Genomic DNA, 21,682 nt, shown 5'->3' with positions numbered 1-21,682 from the left:
CTCTGGCTGAATGGCTGAAAAACTAAAGAATCAAAGTGTTGCAATGAACAAAGTCCAGATCTCTACCCTATTGAAATGCTGTGCAGGACCTTAAGAGAGCTATGCATAAATGAATGCCTACAAACTCAATGACCAGAAGCAACAATGTAAAGAAGAAAAGGCCAAAATTCCGCCACAACGATGTGAGTGATTTATAACACAATTTTTTCCTTTTTTTTTCATATTACTGTAGCTGGTTTACACAGAGTATCTCTGGACAATGTGGACTGAGTCTATTAATTTCTTCTCATAGACATCGTTCCTGCTGCTATGGAGCAGCCTGTACCAAATGAAAAGAGAGTGACTGACATGTCCCTACTGTACCAGAGTTTCGATTGGCTCAAATTAACATTGATCACTTGATTCACTTAAATCAAGAAAAAGTTGGAGCTATATTTTTAGTCTTTATACCTGAAGCCATGTAAGAAGAACTGGGTACAAGATGGTGCCCTTTTTCTTGAAAGAAAGTTCTTCACCCAGCAAGGGCAAACATATTTTTCCCCGTGTGCATTAATATTTCACTTGTCCACCACAGTTTCTTCTGAAATTCTGAAAATACAACTTACTTTTTCAGATGCTACAGAGGTTTCAGCAATATAAAAGAGACAAAAATCACACTAGAGAGAATAATTTAAGCCTTGATTGCAGGTGGAAGGGGGGTTTTTTTGTCACATGGTGTTATTTAGGGATGTTACCAGAACCAACGTTTTTGATACCTTGTCATAAGAAAAATTTGAAAATGAATGGTAATTGTTTTTGGTTTGTTTGGGGTTCTGGAACTGACAGGGGCAACATACACTGACTAGCACGTGTTGTAATCTAGCATTACATCGTGAAGAAGAAATAGAACCCCAACAACTACAGGAAAAAACTACACATAGAAGTTTGTGACTAGGGCAGCTGCTGAGACAGCTTCGGCCTGACTTATTAACAAGAAAGGCAGTGAGAGTTGAGTATGAAAGTACTTTGCGTTTTTATCCTTAAGCACACCTAAATAATTTTTCTGTGAGATAACTGGCATTGCTATCAACCATAGGCCAAAATATTTGGAGGGGTTAATGCAATTCAAGTCAATTTAATTAAATTTTATTTATACAGCACCAAATCACAACAGCAGTCGCCTCAAGGCGCTTTAAGTAAGTAAGTAAAATGTATTTATATAATGCTTTTCACAGATAAAAATCAAAGTTCTTTACAACAAAGAAAATGAAAAGGATGGAAATACAACAAATAACAATATAAAACAGTAAAACAACAAATTAATTAAAAGCTTGCCTATATAAAAATGTCTTCAGCTGCTTTTTAAAAGAATCAATGGAGTCTGTGCAGCGTAAAATAAGTGGAGAGACCACCACGAGTTTTGAATCGAGTGCGTGGGGCCACCAACAGTCTCTGATCTGATGACCTTAGAGCAGTTTCAGCAGGTCAGATATGTACTGTGGGGCTTGACCAGGGGTGAGCAATCTTAGTCCACGAGGGCCGGTGTCCCTGCAGGTTTTAGATCTCACCTTGGGTCAACACACCTGAATCACATGATTAGTTCATTACCAGGCCTCTGGAGAACTTCAGGACGTGTTGAGGAGCTACTTTAGCCATTTAAATCAGCTGTGTTGGTTCAAGGACACATCTAAAACCTGCAGGGACACCGGCCCTCGTGGACTGAGATTGCCCACCCCTGCCCTAAAGGTTAAAACTGAAATTTTAAAATGAAACCTAAAACTTACAGGCAACCAGTGAAGGGAGGCCAAAACTGGAGAGATATGAGATCTTCACTTGGTGCCTGTTAAAAGTCATGCTGCAGCGTTCTGCACAGTCTGAAGATGATTTAAAACAAGTAAAAAGGCCATTACAGTAGTTTAAACGTGAAGAAATAAAAGCATGAATAATCATCTCAAGTTCAGCCTTTGACACCATTAGTCTAAGTTTTGAAATATTACTTAAATGATAAAAACCAGCTGCTGCTCGAGCAACATCGAGCTGTCAAATATGACACAGAGGTTTCTAAGGCTCGATTTTACATAAGGGTCTAAGAAGCTGATATGCTGACTAATTTCTGGAATCATATGGTCAGGAGCAATAATTAGAGTTTCTGTTTTATCAGAGCTTTATAATGTAAGGTAGACCCTACAATAATACATACCAAGAAAAACCTAACAATCGTATCACCCCCTGTGAGCAAGCACTTTGGCGACAGTGGGAAGGAAGAAAGAACCAGGCTCAGGGACGGGTGGCCATCTGCCTCGACTGGTTGGGGAGAGAGAAGGAAGACAAGGTAAAAGACATGCTGTGGAAGAGAGACAGAGATTAATAACAAGTATGATTCAGTGCAGAGAGGTCCTATTAATGCATAGTGAGTGAGAAAGGAGACTGAAGAAGAAACAATGCATCATGGGAATCCCCAAGCAGCCTACACCTAATGCAGCAAAACTAATGGAGGATTCAGGGTCACCTGATCCAGTCCTAACTATATGCTTTAGTAGAGATAGTGTCTGTCTCTCGAATCCAAACTGGAAGCTGGTTCCATAGAAGAGGGGCCTGAAAACTGAGGGCTCTGCCTCCCATTCTACTTTTAAATACTCCAGGAACAACAAGTAGGCCTGCAGTGTGAGAGCAAAGTGCTCTAACGGGGTGATATGGTACTACGAGGTCATTAACATAAGATGGGGCCTGATTATTTAAGACCTTGTATGTGAGAAGCAGGATTTTGAATTCAATTCTGCATTTATCAGGAGGCCAATAAAGGGAAGGATATTTGGAACATTATATAAATACTTAAGGTCTCAGCAACTTTTGCAGACAAGCTGGGCAAGTCTGTGTGACTGATTTCACCTGGTGAAGGAAGAATTGTGTATTCTGGGATTGTGACATCCCTACTGTCACCCATTGACTGCATGCTAAAAAGAAAGGGTTGCAGCTACTGTGATCTTACCAATGTTGTAGAGTCTCAAGCAGTGCTTTTCCCGTCGCCATCTTGGTATGTTAAAAATCACACAAACAAGAGGAGGCTGAGAAGGAGAAACTGAAGGCAGGTCAGGATTGTGAAGGACAGTTAAGGGGTAGTAACTTGTCAGTCACAAAGTACAGCAGGTAAATTTGTTTTTGACACTAATGAGTTCTGTAATTTACCAAATGAGCATCATGTTGTTTCAATTCAGACTTGAATGTAGCAGTTAAGGCCAGAATCTCATCATGATTTTGTGGAAATGACAGTCTTCCCTAGTGGGGATAGTTACAAAGATTTCTTCGTTATGAATTAGCGATACATGTTTTTATTGAACATTTGAAGATAAAAAAAAAAACAGAAACTCTTCATCAAGTCAGAGATAGAAACGACAAGGAGCAGGTGCATCTAGTACAGGTAGAGCTGCTGCAAAAACCCGCAGAGCCCAGCAGCCAGCGCAACAAATTCTGGATCCTTGGCTTTTAGTTAGCAGTTAGCATTAGCAGCATATGCTGCGTCCGATGTGAAAGGACCTTTATGCTGCGCACTGTGACTCACAGCAATGGTCCCGGGGCAGCCCTGACCTTGTGTTAAACTAATCCTAAAGTAATAATGGTATTTCTAACCACTGATATACCACAACTTTATCCTTTCAACAGCTGCTGAAAGTTAGCGGACCTAGCTTCTGTCGGATATTTATATAAACATCCTCCAGCTTTAAACTGTATTGAATTCAAACTGTAAGTCCACACACAAATCTTTTTTACGCACACACAAATTCCTTTTACACATACAAATCCTAATTTACAACTACAAAACTGATTTACAAGTACAAAATATTTATGACCACAATTTGAGCCCATACACATCTTTTATATACAGACCATGGTGTTTAGCTCTCTTAATGCCATACTGAGGTCACACTGGCAGGTAGTTGTGTAACAAATACCTGACTATACTACAGACAAGTTGCATTGTGGGTAAAAAGAAAGTGTTTTTGAAAAAACTGGAGAAGAATGTAGAGTGACGTTGTTTCTAAAACATTACTTTAGACATTTGTTCCATTGTAAGTTCAACTTTATTATAAGGGATCAAAGATAAATAATACACATAATTCAATTACATGTTTTGTGATGATTATAAACTTTTTTAAATACAAAACTTTATTTAAATGCTTTGACAGTTAAAATATCTCGGCCTTTGCAACATTTCAAAGATCTCGTAACAAAACCTGCACATCAGGTATTTTTACACACACATCTTGATGCCTAAACAGCACATTGGATTTGAATATACAGTAACATGTCTTCACCTTGCTCTGCTGACAATATGCTTATTGAATGATATCATCGACTTACTGGTATAACAGCCACTACCTCTGTAGATTTCTTAGCACAAACAGAAAAGCGAGCTGAAGCTCCCCATCAACTGCCTGAATAAGGGATTTCTCTTGACCCGAGTTAAAGGTCACCAGTGCAGAAGAAATGCTGCAGTAGAGGGAATCCAGGGTCTGAAATCTGTGCGGATCACCCAGAGATAAGGAGCGGAGGAGAAAGCGGAGAGGACAAGGAGTCAGTGAGCAATGCATCACAGGCTTGTTGGTGGCACAAGCGCCTCACAGGCGAGAACTGGAAGCTTCCCAGTTTCCTTCTATCGTGTTACTAAGAGTACTGAAGATAGCAGCGGCCGGTCAATGAGAGGGGCTGAACATCTGAGATAGCGACGGCTAAGATTAATGGTACTGAAAATGTTCAGTTTTACATAAACGTGTCCATTTTTTCTTAGAAAAGATCCACATTTATATACAGTATCGATACAGGTATGACACATTTGTGCTTCTCAGTTGCATTTGTCTGGTATTTATTGGCTGGTGTGTCACAACATGTTCCATAAGGCTGTACATAGTATGAGTGATGAGAAATGGTAATCAATCCACTGTCATACAGATAGAGTAATAAATAGGTCCACCTATGTCCAGATGAACAGAATCAACCTTTTGGGGTGTACTTAGGTTGCATTTTATTGTACTTTCACTGTGAGTTAATGCAGTGCAGTGGTTAGGACTGCTGCCTCACAGAAAGACAGTCCTGGGTTCAAATCCACCATTCTTTAGGTGCATGTTCTTCTTTTGACTGTGTGGGTTCTCTCCAGGTATTCTGCCTTTCTCACAAAAACATGGAGTTAATTGGTGATTTCTAATCACCCTTTCTTTTAAAACAGCTTTAATTATCTTCTTTTCAGATCTTAGAGTGGATTTATGCTTCTGTATTAAATATATACTGTAGGTACATAAGAAAAGACCCAATGCTGTAACTTATACTGCTGTAACCTGATGTGGACGTCCCATGAAGTGAAACTGTGTCACACTGGAACAGTTACTGTGATTGCCCCGTTCAGTGTCGTCATTCCTGCTTCTCTGGACATTTTAATTTTTTATATGTACTAGAAGAAAATGGATCAAAAAAGAAAAACTACACTGCAAGCTATTGTTTTGGCAGCAACCTTGCAGAGGAACACCAAGTATAAATACTAGGCATTGGTGGTTTGCACAGGCTACATGATAGGCTCCTCAATGATTCAATGTAGGAGTGTAAAATAATCTTTAGATTCAACATGTTGAGTTGTGTTTGAACTCAGGTCAAGAAAAAAAACACATGCACTCTTTTTGTGACTTATATTATTATATGAATTCCACATTGGCATTTTGATAATGTCACACCTTGACAAATGGAAAAACTATATGATTTCAATAACTGGCCTAGTTTACTTTAGACATAGAGTTGATGGAAGGTTGTGGCAACCTAATATATGTAACAGTGTCTGAAACCAGCTTTATATTTGAGGGTTAAAGATCTTCTTACGGTTATGAAATAGTAATTGAGTTTTTCCTTTTTCGAAGCCACTGCTGAATTAGACAGAAAACGCTCCAGTGAAGTGAAGAAAGATGCAATTGGGGTCATCAAAACGGGCAATTTTCAGTGTAAATTTTGTGGAACAATGGCAGCATTCATCATAAAGAGAAAATATAGTTTCAGTTCTAGCCACAGAGGCAGAGAGAAAGAGACAGCGGTGAATTATAAAGACATTTCAAGGTAAATACAGCATTGCCAGCATCAGACCCAATCACAAAAAATACATTCTTACATTTTGAACTTCAGTTTTTTCTAAAGCATCACCTCTTATGAAACTTGTTCTATTAATTACTGAAACCACAAAACCTTATTTAATCCAGCCTCATCTTTGTGCTGTGAGTTGACATAATATTGAGCACATTTACCTCGATGAGCATCCAAGGACAGCAGCAGCAGCACATTTCCTCTGTCACAGCTGAGGAACAGGGTGATTTTTCAGATCTCAGTGGACAAAGCATCCGCAGTAAATCTCAGATCAAACAACATGCTGAAAAGTTCGGTCCCAAAATAAAGAGCCACCGTCAAAGAGCCAGCGGGTAGGAAGAGGAAGGGAAGATTGTCTCAAATGAAAGACACTCCATTGAAATCCTATTGAGCTATTTTCAGTGAGAGGCCCCAAAAAAGCGAGAGAAAAGAGTGCACTGGTAAAGGTCAGCGTGAACCCAGATCATAGAACCTGAAACATGGCACACAGATAAAGAGCCCACTGAGAAATATCAATTACGCCTTGACATTTTCCAGGGAGACAAAAGAGGCTTGTATAATAACACAAGAGGGTGGGGCTGTGGCTACTATGTAAAAATGTATGCAACATTAATTCATTTTACATAATAAATATCCTCAAACATTTTCTCAACTATCAAAATCTATAACATATGTGGCGACATCACAGCATGATTTCATTTCCCGCTAAAACATGAAATGTATCTGACCTGCCAGTGAATCCAGAAGATTTGGCATATTCCATTTTGAAGAGGAAGTTTGAAGCTTTATGCACACAAAAAGATTTTTTTCCATTCATTACATTCTCACAGTCGCCCTGCAAGTTGCTCATCTCCGACCTACAAAGCCCTAAGTCACCGCAAGTTCATCTTGACAAAATGTTTTTCATGTAGTGAGGAACCTGCACTTCACTGTATGGAACAGTTATTCATCCATTCTCTTCCGCTTCTCTCCTTATCACTGGCTGCACCCTATCCCAGCCGCTATAGCGCAATAGGCAGGTTATCGGGTACCCTCTGGACAGGTCACCAGGCTGTCACAGGGCTAATAAAGAGAAACAGACAACCATTTGCACCCACATTTACACTTATGGGCAATAGTGCTACCAAACACCCAAAAGATAAACTGCTTGCATTTGTGCACAGTTCTACATATTTGCACATTGAAGAACATATCCTGGTCAAAAATGGCTTCAAAATTCCTCACAGTGGTGTCCAAACCCAGGCCTCGAGGACGGTGTCCTGCAGGTTTTAGATGTGTCCTTGATCCAACATGTCTTGACACCTGGTAATGACCTAATCATTTGATTCAGGTGTGTAGACCCAGGGTGAGATCTAAAACCTGCAGGACACCAGCCCTCAAGGCCTGGAGTTGCCCAAGACATTCCTGTAGTTTAACTAACTGATGTGTCATCTGTCTTCAAGGATAGATAAAGCTGGGTATCATCTGCATAGCAACGAAAACAATATGCTATGCCTTCTAATATTGCTGCCTGAAGGATGCATGTGATATAAATAAAATTGGTCCAAGCGCAGAACCCTGTGGAACTTCATAATTAACCTTAGAAGAAACTGAATTGTATTACATACAGCACAGTACCTTTGATGCCTACCAGAGTCCACTGTCAGAGGGCGTAACATTGTTCCTAATCCCTGGCTAATATGCTGTCAGGTCATGACACCACATCATCCATGAAAATCCAAATGTTACAACCTATGCCTGTTGGTGGATAACCACTTACAACACAAGTACAACACTGTTCCTTTTCTTGCTTGTAAAATGTTGCCTCGGTGTCTCCTCCAGTTACAACCAAATAACGTTTGAGAACTGTGGTGTAATTTTTTCATAAATTTAGTATCATCTTTGGCCATGGGGCATCTTTATGATGCTGAAATGGTGTGAATGGTGCTTTTTTTGGATCAAAACAAGACTACCTCATTATGCTGGCCATTTGCTCATAAGACCATCCTCCACCTCTTAGCAGGAGAAAACCGCAAAATGAAACTAGACATGAGCCACCATTAAATAACACAAGGGGGAAAAGATGACTCTGTATTCATTTGGTGTGTCTTTATACCTGGTTTCCATCCTCCCGTTGGTATGTTCACGTCACACGTGGAGCTCCACACTCGATAGATTCTTTAGCAGGACAGCTTTCACAGCTTCCGTGTCTTTGGATCTCTGTTGGTTATGTGCATTTGCCCATGGCTTTCATTTGCATGTTTGTTACATTTATTCACTCGTCTCTTAACGCCACACTGTACTGCATATATTTCTCATTCATTCATTTGTCATGCACAATATTCTTGACACACTTTGACAGTAAAAAAAGAGCTCATTTATTTAAAGGGAGAAACAAGTTTACTATTAGAAACAACAACAATGAACAAAAAAAACGTTTTTCGTTTGTTTTTCGTCATTCGAAGTACAATTTATTGGTTAAATAACATTAAATATTTAAAGTGAAAGTCCTTCTAGAAGCAGGTCACTGCGCTCAGCATTCATTTGGCTAGTCATCGTGAAGCTCCTACATTTCACAGGTTTTTGTGGTGTACTGCTAATTATGTGACAAGGAATTTCAGGTCATGTTACCAAGTAATGGTAAAGTAATGTAAATCAGCCAAATTTACTAGACTTCTACCAAGTCTTCTACTAGCATTACTTAGTTCTCACACAGATTTCTTCGAGTGACATTCTCCTCTCGTGTAATATTGCTGGTAAAATAAACGTGACTGGGGAAGCAAATTACCTGAAGACACTACAGAGAATCAGATAGTGTGAGTCATCCAGGGCAACAGCATAACTGCATTCAGTGACATATTAAATAAGATAATACCTATTCGTATTTAACATGACACTTGAGCTCTAAAGGTTGTAATATGATGATTTGGCCTCTTTTTCTTCATGAGGTCCTCCCTAGCAACAATGTAACAATTGAAACAATGTGAAATTAACCGTGCATCTTGTATGAAGCCCCCTATCATGTCATGTACTGGGAGGCACCTGAATCTTACATTATTCAACAATACGGAAAATCAAGCCTCTCTACAAGGCTGATATCTTATTCATCTGCTGCTCTGTGCTACCTCAAGTATTTGCTGGCATAATTAGTTGGCATAATCAACCCTGTACAGCTTTGTGGTGATAACAGTGTTGTACAGTGCACATCATTTTATGGTGAATGAATGTAAAGGGGGCACCTCTCATACAGACTCTTATTCCATTCCTGAGCCAAGGTAAATCAGTACAGCGGACAAAAAGATTATCGTATTATTCACATATAAGACTTCCTGCAAACGATTTAAATGGCATGCCGATCCCATCCTGGTACACTGGAGGACTTTGAAGCAATCAATGTGATTATAAATCACAGCTGAAAGGCACTCAAGGCCGTTCTTTTGGTTTCATCGGATGCCGTGGCTGCTCAGTTCAGGGTGTGTCAGGCCGTGACTGCTTGCATTCACTGGAAGTTAACAGCATGAATAGGCAAGGACAAACACGAGGTACAGTACAGCAGCATGGTCAGGGTAAATAACAACAGACTGAATGTTTAATATTCTGCATCAGCCTCAAGTAACTCAACGACTGGCAAATGTTACAAGCCGGTAAAAGATCCCGTCTCCTCAAAGTTAGCTTTATGTTATAGAACATCTACAGTGATCCTATTAATGAGCTAACAGAAACTGATCCATCATCTAGACTGATTTACTGAGGTGAATGATGGAGAAGCATATGACGTTTAGCTGGAGGTTGGTGAGAGAGAGGTGGGGTCACATAATTTAAGCCTGTGTTGGATTTCCTGCGTGAAACCTCTTATAAAATATATGAATTAGAGATGCTAAATCAAAATAAAATATTTTCCAGGAAATCAAGATGTTAAAGATCCCAGTTTCAGTTAAGGAAAAATATTAGTCTGGACTATTCAAGCAGATTTCTGCAAAAAAATTAACCACGATCTGTTTCCAAACACAACACAGTCCTGTTAAGTGGGGAACATGTTCCCTTTGAAACACCATACACAAAACAAAATGTCCCGATAACCCATGTATGACATAAAATATATCATCGCCTGCATTATTCGAGTGAAAAGTACTTTTATTAACACAACCCAGAATACAAAAAGATACCTCCATAGTGCAACACATGCCTGCCGGTACAGAAGCTCTTTAAGATGATTTTTGGCACAGATTTTTGTGACCTTTGCACATACATTTGGAGCCTATCTGAGCATCCTTTTTTCTCTTTTTTTGGCTTTCCCCAAAATCCGAATCAAGTCATAGGTAAACCGAGGTAAATGCCACAGGATTACTGACACAAAAACTCGTACGCCTTCAGTGGAAATCACACTCTTGTTCGAATGCTGGGTTGAGGAGCTGCTATTCGTAAAACATACAATGTATATAAGAGGAAAGCATTTAACCCTATTTGGTCATCTTTAGCAGATTATGTGACGGGCCTAAATGTCTGCGTGCGTTCAGATCAGCAGCTGACTGAAGCCTCTGAACCCCTTGATGGATTGAGAAGAAGAGAAGATGGTTAATCAGCTCCAAATGTCATATAAAAAAAACGTTTTCAGACGTTACATTTGCAGCGCACACATGCTGAAAATTCTAATTGCCTGCACACAAAGTAAATTTCCTGACTTCAAGCATCTCCGAGCTGTCAATGCGAAAGTGAGCAACAAAAACCAATTTCAAATCCTTTGTTTAAAATATGTACCACAACTTTTAAAACAAGGCTATGTTGACTTTGGCAAAAATGTCAATAACATGATGCTAAATACAAATATGTAAACTGTGTAGTATAAGGTTTAACAATCTGGCAACTGATCGGCTAATCTGCAAAATTCAAACATTACATCATCGTCACATGTTACAAGCCCGGCTTCTGGTGTGGCCAAGATATCTGGTTCAAAACAGATACATTATTAAAAGATAATAAAAAGATCAATTTTTGTCAGACGATAGCTGATAGTGTTTCATTTTATTGAACGGCATCTGTCTTTTGTTGGATGAACTACTTAACTAGATGTGATTATTCAAAAGATACTGGAGTGGACTACAACTGTAAATCAGAAAATTACCAGAAAGAAAAGTCCGGTTCTACACATTCATGTGCGCATCTGTTTATAAAGATTAGCGGTTTGACAGTGGGAACAGTGGAGAAGCGTGATAGCGCCACTGAAGTGACTCATTAATGCTAGCTCAGCGTCTGCAGCATCTGTTGTTTGTTAGCCTCAGTTTCTGGTCAGACCATGAACTCAACTTTTAATTAGATAGAAGACACGTAGGACCTGCTGCTATCCTGCACCAGAATCATACATTAAAAGCTGTTTTCCAGTACTATCCTAATAAATTTCTGGAGCATTTTACCCTTTTCTACACGTGCTGTCATTAGGATTTTCAATTGTTTTGAATTATTTTGTCAAACAAGCAACTCAAACTTGGATTAAATAACTTTTTTTAATCGAGAAACGGAAGATAGACTAGTCAACTATCCCACATCCCTTCAAGAAATAGAGATTAATTTGAAGGTAATCATAAGTGTGAAAATTGCTGTTATCTTCTCACTATTCCTTTGACTGCTAACGGCCTGTCTGGCTCTGAAGTCATCCCGGTAATAAATATTCATATACCTTTCAGGGTCTTTGTTATGTTGACTACCTTCCATCAGTCTGATCTGCTGTGGCATGAGAAACAAATGGTGGAAATAAATTAAGGGAAAAAAAATCTAAGTAAATATATAAATAATAAAGACAATGAGTGAACGAGGAGGGGAAATTTGGAACATCAAAGGCTCCTCTATCTTTGCAGCATGTAAACAGTGCGTGCCTTCAGTGAGTGGAAGAGCCCTTTTTAATGATTCCATGGAAGATTGCCACATCGACAAGCATTCCTGTAATAAATAAAATTAACAAACATTTCTGTAGGGTCTTTTCAAAGGGAAAGAGAGCCCAATGTTTTTTTTTCAGATAAGTGGTCTATACATCCCCTGCTCCTTCCTGATTAGTCTAATCCAGTGAGAAGTGCGTGCAGGGTTTTGATTGAGTCAGCCGTCGAGGACCCCGAGGGGAACCCTCCTGATAAGTGCCTTTACCTTTCACCTCCAGAACCCCACGCACATCGTTTCGCCATATCCCACATCCCTCTAATCTCATTTGGCCCAGGAAGACATGCTCAGGCACAAGAAGCTACGATTAGCATCCTCTTTACCGAGGGATTCCATTGGCTCGGACTGCCAGTGCTGCCCTCGACCTGAGTCGCTGAAGGCACTAAAACAGCCAGGTAGTTCTGTGTGTGTGTGTGAGAGAGACAGAGTGTGTATGCATTTGCATCCACCCTTCACAACTTGATGTCAGAAGCTGACTTTCTTCTGTTTACTTGCTTTGCAGTCAGTGAGCAGCAATACTCTCCTTTATTTTGTGTCATGAATGAGGCAACAATCAGGCTGCACTAGAGACCAGCCAAAAATATATGTATCTATCAGGAGATTTACCCCATCTTTCCTTGCTTAAATGTGTTGTTTTTGTCTCTGCAATTCGGCTTGGTTGGAAAAAAATCTTTTGAGATACTTATGAACCCAGTAAATCCTCAGTGAGCTACACCCTGTGCAGTTAGACAAATACAGACCACTTCATGCTTTAAACTGTAATCAGCTGCCATACATGTACAGCAGCCATACATGTACAGCATCTATCTTGGCAAATGTGATTATATTCATCTTTCTATATTCAACACTCATCACATTTCATTATAGCGGGAATTGTTCTCTGGTATGACGTATCATCCGGTGGTGTGGCATGTTTCCAAAAGGGTATTTTGTAAAGATTAGCTGAGGAGATTGTTTGGTTAAAGAAGTAACCCGTGATTAAAGAAAAGAGTCACATGAGCTCATAACAGTATAGAGGCCTCCACTGAACTGTGCACAGCTTACATGAATAGAAAAATAAATCCAATATAACACAACATACAATAATAACTGTTAAAAATGAAACAAATAAGTGCAGCAATTTCACTGAAAAACGCAACTTTATTTATAAATAATGAAGGAATGAAGAATGCTCGTTGGTCATATCAGAGTTTTTTTTTTTTTTATCAACTATGCTTCCATATATGTAACAAACTTACAACCTTTTCCTTCTAAAAAGACCTTCAAGAGTCTTTAAAAATAAAAAAAAAACATAAAAATTATATTATATGAAAACTGAGTTTTACCAAGAATTTGCATTTTATCAAAAGCAAAGGTTTATATCAAATATCAGAATATTTCAAAATTGTGTAATTTAAGTATAAGAAGTTAGCTTTAACACTCCAGACTCTGCATTTTGTAATTAATGTTATGTTTTTCTTATTGACATAAAGTTTTATGTGTGATGTCTGAAAAGTCATCTCAAATATTAAAAAGCTCACATGCATGACTGGAAAGTTTATATGGCATGAACATTCAAAGACAAAGACAACACAATGGCTTAAAAGTATCACAAGAAGCATACACACAATTGTGGAGGTGTGTGATGTCTCATTGTACATCACGACATCGGTGTATATGTAAGGTATCTGAGCATATGCATCGTCATCATCATAATATAATGATAACAAGGATGAATAACTAAAATAAAGCAGGTCACATGGCTCTGAAACAACTGCTCGTCTCAGCTAAACAGTCTATAAATCATGCAGATAAATAAAGAGAGAAAAAGAAGAAAATCAGAGAAACAAAATAAAGGACAGAAAAACGTTTGATGTAGAAATGAACCTGAAACAGTGGATTGCAACCATTAAATCTGAGAGGTTACAAGGTAGGAAAGAGGAAAATGTAAATCCAGGCAGACAAAATTATTATTATTTTTTCTGATCTGAGATCGTTATCTGATCTGAGATCATGACTTTTACCTCATTGTGTATCTCACTCATTGACATATGCAGCATGTAACGGTGGTCAAATGTGATAACTTTTAATAAGTCAGATTAAAAGATTTATACACTGGCATGAATGAGATTTTTTTAATGCTCTCATTTGGTGGCAAAAGTGTGCAATCCATGTCTGGGGGCATCTTTAAATTGAGGAGTTTAAATTATGATTTGATTTAATATGTGGAAAAAATTATTGAGCAGTATTCAAATAAATACAGGAAATATTTTTGCACACAAATCATTTTAACGTAAAATATGCACGAAATGTATTTCATTCGTTTATTTTAACTTCATTTATTTAAAAATAATTTAAGAAATTTAAAAAAAAAAAAGAGGCAAAAATGAAGTTGTGGCTTTTGAGGGTTCCAGATGTTGCAGAAATTACAGGACGTACAAAATAAAAATGAAAACTATCCGAAAATGAAGGGTTAACTGAGCGCAGAATAAACTTTCGCGCAAACTGTCCGCTGCACAGACTGAACCTGATGGATGCAGTTCGCTTCTGTGGGTGAAGCATAGCGTCCGTATCCCAGCAATCTGTATCCGATCATCTCCAGAAAACTGACCGCACAGGCCCACGTGCACGTGTGCTCGCCTGCATGTGTATATGTAAACAATAACGCAAAAGAAGAAGAAGAAGAAAGCTCGCGCTGCCTCTCCATCAGTCGGGGGGAATAAAGTCTTGGTGTAAATCACTTTTCCGACTGGTGCAGCGCATTAAACAACCGTGCCATGATTCCTTTTCTCTCAGCTCAGCCGCCCCCCTCCCATTTTTTTTCTTTATCATCTCGTTCACCATTTCATTTCTTTCAAATGAGAATTCAGGGACCCCCAAATTCAAGCCCCCGCGTCTTCAAACAACAAAACTGTACGGTTTAACTTTTTCTCCCGTCAAAATGGTATCCCAGATTCAATTTTAGATAGACCAGGATTTAGCCAGTGATGACTTCTTCCTTTTTTATTTTTTTAGACAATATTTAATATGCTGAAATGAGATCAGCTTTTACACAGACACACACACTCACTCACAAAAATGCTTTTTTTTTTTTTTTTTATAAAATGTGAAATCTCGCGTTGAAATAAAAATGAATTCAGCTGTGATAAGCCGATCTGTGTCTTGGCATATTTTCCCCTTCTTCTATCATCATCATCGTCATCATCACCATCAGAGAAGCAACAACAATGACACTACCATCATCATCTTCATCATCATAATCTTCGACCTCTGTTTTACAAAATTAGCACGCCTAAATACAAAACCACATTCTCAAAGCCACTTATCAAAGTCCATTTCCTGCTGATGATTTCAGGGTGACATTAAAACACAATAATGTAAATGACCCATGACTTTTAATTAAAAATGTCCACCTCCTCACCTCCTCATTCAATTATTGTTTCGTCTGTTTTACTTCTTTTTTTATATACTTTATGTTGCTGAGAGAAATAAAATAATTATGAAAAGAAGTCAAAGCGCCTGCTTTACTCGGTGTTTCCCCTCCTCATTGACTTTTATCACCAAATGAAGCATATAAATGACCTGAAAGCGCTGGCTGTCGCGTTAAATTAAATAAAATAAAGAACAATTATCCTCTCCTTTTTCCTCTGATCTCGCGCTGAAAAGGAGTCCTGGAGAGATAAGGCAGATTGAATTCTCTCTGTTGTGCTCCAATAAAAACGTCAAGGGGGGAAGAGAGATTTAAACACACACACACACACACCCTTTCCCTCTATAATTCCAAATCATAATTTCCCTCCCATTATACCTCTCACATGCCGTTTATCGTTATTTATTTCAGGGCGTTGTAACCGCACTCAATTTCCGTGACTAAGTTGGATAATTACAGGTAGTGAGTGAATCCTGTGATGTAAAACTTAAAAATAAAAGAGACTGCAAACAATACTGTCTTAAATATATTTAATATATATATATATATATATATATATATATATATATATATATATATATATATATATATATATATATATATATATATATATATACACATACATACAGACGGGCCTTTATCCAAGTCCGCAGCTACTCCTGAAAGTAATTATAATTGTCTCATTTCAAAGTTGAATTAGAGCGCTTTAGGGTTTTGATGTAAAACTTCACATTCGGTTCAATGAAGTATCACCCTAATTTACAGTTCCAGATAAGAAGCAAGTCTGTCATAAAAATCTGCCCCCCTCTCCTCCTTTCCCCTGCCCTCCCTCCTCTTCCTCCCCAGGATGGAATTGCACCTTGGGCAATAGTGCAGAATGGTAACTTCTCCCCACATATGTTCCTGGCAGATAAGTAAACAATTTGGATGTGGAATGATTTTTTTAATTATTACTACAGTATTAATATGGGCAAGCTACACACACTCACACATGTTCGCGCGCGCGGTACGTAAATCCATCAGTCTCCATTAAGAAGAATAGAAGAAGAAACCCCTCGCACCCCGCGCTGGGTGTAAGTTTTCTTTCTTTCCTGCTTGTTTTTTTGGGGGTGAGTTGTAAAGCTGTGCTCACTCTCTGCTGTCTTAATGAGAGCCGGGGCCTTTTTCATTCACAGGTCGCTGCAGGTTTAAACACGTGCAGATGACTCGGCGCTGATAGAGGTTTTAACGAAGTTTTTGGCTGCAGCAGAAATCGCACACGCAGAGATTTTTTAAACCGCATCACAGTCGAGTGGTAGGCTGCTGTACAACCAACCAAAAAGTCGCAGATTGGGTGAAAAAAAATGGAGCGAGAGAGAGAGAAAAAAATCAGTATTCTCCATTAGTTAAACCTATAATTAAGCAGCTTCTTGAAGTGATTAAGCAGTCAGACGAGTCGGACGGGCGGAATCCCTCCAGGGAGGCCTCTCCTGAACTGTCAAACATCAAAAACCGGTTCATCCCGGTGTCACAAACACACCTTCATCATGCTGCACCGCCGAACATGCCTGAACCCTGCTTCTGCAACACGAAGCAGAGCAATCATCATAATAAAAAATAAAAAAAAGAAGAAGAAAGAAAGAAAGAAAGAAAAAGAAGCAGTTAAGGAATAAAGCTTTGTGGAATGATCAAAGGGCCGGAAACTGACAGCTTTAACTACCGCACACGGGAGAGGGAATCGATGAGGGAAAAGAGGATTGATTTGATGCTATTGTTCTAATGTGCAGACTATCAACAGTATTGATTAGCTCGGGTGTATTTTTTTTAATCTTTAAAAAGATTAAAGTATTTTCATAATTTATAACTTCAATTTTGTATATTTATTTTAATTTAAATTTTAAAATAATTATTAGTTTGTGATCATTAAACCTTTTATATCTATTTAATCGAACTTTTATTTTGGCGGTTTAAACGCCCCCGCAGCACGTGCACATTATAACGCTATCTCTGTGGTCTCAATAACCTACAAATACAGGAAATTGATCTGGTTGAAGACAGATTGTCTTTATTGAAAATGTCTTTGCTCGGCACTTGAACAAAGAGCAGGAGGTATCAACCTTCTAGATACATTATCCTTTCCATAACATGACAGGTTTTAAATTACCATCTTAGATAGAAAATACACATAGAACTCCTTGAATTCAAATAGAAGTTATCCTTAAAAAACAAAAAACAAACTAAAATGACGCGTGTGACTATATTAGCACTGAACCACAGGTAAAAATGCAAAATGAAACATCTGGATGTAAATGATTTTTTTTTCCTCATTTGTGTCTTCTTAAATAGACCGTATAGTTTTATGTGCCAGTTTTCTTTTTTCTTTCCTCTTTTTTTGTGATAAATATAACAATATAACCCGTATGTAATCCAGCCTACATGTCCTGATTTTGACCCTATGTCCAGAACATCGTCATAAAATTGCCAAAATGTGGACTCCTTAGGCTGATACAGGAAATATGAACGCTAATTGTGCAAGCCAATTTTTCAAAATAAAAGTGAAGCCTATCAATAATCAACACAAATCAGCATATCAGCATTGAAATGTACACAATAAATAAAGTTAAAGGCCTCCTTTTCTGGTTGCCATAAACGTTATAACATTTACATTTCTTACAGTTCACAGGGCTCCGTCCTTTACACCAAACTCCAGCTCCTTTGCTCAGGCAGGAACTTGGTGGATTTCTGCAAAAGTTTGTTTTTTCCTCTTTTTTGTGCCATAACAAGTCCAAGGCAGTTAACACTGTTCATGCCTTTTTAATAGGGCGCGCTGTCCATAATATATTTACATGCATTTCAGTATTCAAGTGAATTAAAAAGAGCAAATGAGTCTTGAGGGTTACATGGCAGTGGCATGTGCGGATGAATATGGGTCTATCCCAGTCTTGGTCATACCTGGAAAAAGTATGTAGGCCACCGGGGGCTGTAAACTTGACGCTGACCAGGCTGTGCAGTTACACGGGACGACATAGCCCGGGTTTGTGGGCGACGGGTGGGTGTGGGTGTGCTGACTGGGGCACCCAAGGGTGCCGAACGCGCCGTTTTGGTATCCCAGTGAGGATGCGTACGGCAAAGTGCTGGTGCTCAACGTGTGGGGCATCTCGGTCATCTTCTGGATGGCGCTGGAGCTGAACTGACTCGGGTCGAGGAAGGAGTATGGGGCGGATGTCGGCGGCAGAAACGCTCTGGCTTTCTCTGAAGAGCCCAAAAGAGAGTCCGCGGCCGACACGGGAAGTCCCTTCAAATGATCGGTGTCCCCGAGGTAAGGCAGCGGAAAAACGTACCGGTCCTTCTTGAGCAGGTTTTTGGGTTTGCGCCTGGGTCTGTACTTGTAGTCGGGGTGCTCCTTCATGTGCTGAGCCCGCAGCCTCTTGGCCTCATCGATGTAAGGTCTCTTCTCAGACTCTGACAGCAGCTTCCACTCAGCGCCCAGTCTTTTGCTGATCTCCGAGTTGTGCATTTTGGGATTATCCTGTGCCATTTTCCTCCTCTGGCCCCGGGACCAAACCATGAACGCGTTCATGGGTCTCTTGATATGATCAGCAGGCTTTGACATCTTAAGACTATACTTTTATCCCCAATTTTAATGACGAGGAAAAGTTCTGATCGGAAAGAAGGCAAACTATTCACCTGTCTAGATGCCCGATACCAGTCATGCCCCGCCTGGGATCTTCAGATTCTGGAAAACAAAAGCAAAAGAAAAGAAAAGAAAAATCCAGCGCCCGGTGCGTTTTCCCCGAGTTTAAACACTGCTGCGCCTTCGTTTAAGTCCAGTAACAACTCTGTCAGACCTGCGCCAGGCAATACGGGAAAAAACACATGCGAGACGCACACACGTAAAAAAAAATCCACAAAGGTGAAAGCGATGTTCCGCAGTCAGTTTGCTGGAGTCGTAAAAGTATTAGGTGTTTTTTTTCTGCCACACACGCGCGCGCTCTCTCTCTCTGAGGTTTGTCGTCAAGCACCTGGCTTGGAAATGAGCGGAAGAGCGTGAATACGAGCCAAAAGCGGTGAAGTTCAAAGGCTGGGCTGGTTTGGTTTCTGCACGCAATCTGACATAATCTGCAGGGCGTTCACTCACCAACCTGAGCGCCCAATCAGCACGGAGAGCGGCTATTATAATACCTTCACGAAAAAATATGTACATTACAACATAAACAAAGAGCGGGAGGTAGTAGTAGAAAAAAAAGAAGAAGAAAAATAAGGAAAGGGGTGTATGTGTGTGTGGTGTGTGTGGAGGGGGGTAATACCCAGGATCCCTTCCCGATTCCATTTAATGTAATGAATCGCAACAAACATGGACCTTCAACCTCTTTTCCAGTTAAAACCTGACTTCAATCCAGAGAGGTGACTATACCGTGCAACCAATTTACTGTACAGCTTTACGCACAGACGCCGGGGAGCACTCTGGACGTAAAGCCCCCCAAAAATGCACACGTATATGTGGGCCTTTAATACAGCGGAACCCGGTTTTATTCGCATTACCACATAATAAAAATAAATAAATAACATTAACATAGTAATTATAATAATAAAAGCACGACAGTTCATTTGCAACCGAGAGGTCTTCCACTCTTGCTCAATGACACTTCAGCCGGTTTTAACCTCTGTTATCCCGCTGCCGGTGGGGTAGCTGGGGGGTGTGGACGGGGTCACAAAAACCTCTTACAAGTCCATTTTTTGTTAGCATTCCCTTAAACCACCTAACTCCCACGAGCATGCACATATGATAATACACACGGGCGCGCACACGGTTTGGGCCCACGCGTGCCAATGTGTAAAACTAAAACTAGGCATCGGCAGAATTACAAACAGCGAGGAAATATTACATATAGCAATAACTACAGACGTTAAGAGGAGCCGTCATTGTGCGTCTGTAATTGCTGCATTAGTTCACATCGATTTGACAGATTGTTCTTTTTAAAGAGGCGCAGAGTGATCGTTTTAAAATGCAAATGTCAACCAGGACCACTGCCTAATAGCCCTCGGGCTAATGTGCTTGATATATGATACTTTCAGCTGTGATTATTAAACGAAAGGCAGACGGATGATTTTTTTTTCCCCCCTCTACACACACCGTCAAAATGCTGTAAGTGGAGATACAACCCCAGTTAGTTACACTGCTAAGCAGATTTATTTAAGGTTGTCTTTGGCCTCCATCTCTCTCTCTCTCTCTCTCATTCTCTCTCTGTACATGTGTGTATTTTGCGGGCTGCGTATTATCATCTCATCTTCCTCTCTTCTTTGTGTGGCTTAATGTAAACAGATGCTCTAAAGATGGTTTTCGGTTCTTTAACATGTCATCACATCGCACTCACACGCGTGTTACTAATACAGAATGACCCGTCTAAAAAACCCGCAGATTTTTGCACACGTCCGCTATACATTGACTATCGTGACCCAAACCTCGTTTTATTTGGAGACCCAAAATAAAGCAAAGCGTAGTTCGCTTTTCTGTCTGATATTCCCACATTTCATCCCCATCTCTGTCTCTTTTTCACGCTCTCTCTACGCTCCCTGTCTCCTCGCACACGCATGCGTCAATCGGCAGCTTGGAACAAGAAGATTTCCATCACGTCTGTCTTTACAAAAAAAAAACAACAACAACTTGAAAATATCGTCTAAAATATGATCGTTTTGGGAGAAAGATCCTCCTCACCCCGACCCAGAGAACAATCAGTTGAGAACGTCTCCGACTTTTTTTTCCTTCCCCCTCCCAGTACATCCGCGATGGCAGGATGGCAGGAAAAAAAGGGGGAAAGAGGGAGAAAAAAAGAGAAAGAAACAGCTCCTACACAATCCTCCCAATCGGCAGGCTATATGACGCTCATCTGCAACCGCGAGGTAGTATGCCGCATGTTTGCACTGTATATTTCGGCTTGCATTGAAGTTTTAAATTGTGCTATGCTATCTATCGCAGAACAGCGCATGCAATTTAACATGTAGGCTGCTGCTGCTGCTGCTGCATGCTCACACCGGCTTCATTTTATGATCAATGAATTAGATAAGAGGAAATTATTTTAGGGGCTGAGCCTCCTATACTCACGAGGGAGAAGTCGGCTATGTTTCTTATTCAAAAACTGATTGTCTAATAAATGCACGCCTGAAAGTTCCCTCGACAATTTACCGGGATAATGAGAAATGCAATAGGGTTTGATTCGTCAAGGACTCAGATGATGATTATTATTTCCATCTTTAGTTTTATTACATGCAGCCGCGGTACATTTTTGCTCT

At 39.7% G+C, this 21,682-nt stretch overlaps 1 protein-coding gene across 1 annotated transcript; it reads right to left on the bottom strand.

Annotated features, from left to right (window-relative positions):
- Positions 1 to 17,402: 17,402 nt before the first annotated feature.
- sox14 (SRY-box transcription factor 14) lies at positions 17,403 to 19,488 on the bottom strand. Its single transcript, XM_006790461.3, has one exon. It carries the CDS (start codon positions 19,002 to 19,004, stop codon positions 18,288 to 18,290), a length of 717 nt encoding a protein of 238 aa, XP_006790524.1. The 5' UTR covers positions 19,005 to 19,488; the 3' UTR covers positions 17,403 to 18,287.
- Positions 19,489 to 21,682: the final 2,194 nt, after the last annotated feature.

The sequence above is a fragment of the Neolamprologus brichardi genome, chromosome 23 (genome assembly GCF_056152115.1).
Source record: "Neolamprologus brichardi isolate AB-2024 chromosome 23, ASM5615211v1, whole genome shotgun sequence".
Taxonomy (NCBI): Eukaryota; Metazoa; Chordata; class Actinopteri; order Cichliformes; family Cichlidae; genus Neolamprologus; species Neolamprologus brichardi.
Note: the sequence above shows the minus strand (reverse complement) of the source record. Positions and strands in the feature narration are given on the sequence as shown.

Coding starts and splice junctions, on each gene's coding strand:
- sox14 (XM_006790461.3), bottom strand. CDS start 19,004: ATGTCAAAGCCTGCTGATCATATCAAGAGACCCATGAACGCGTTCATG.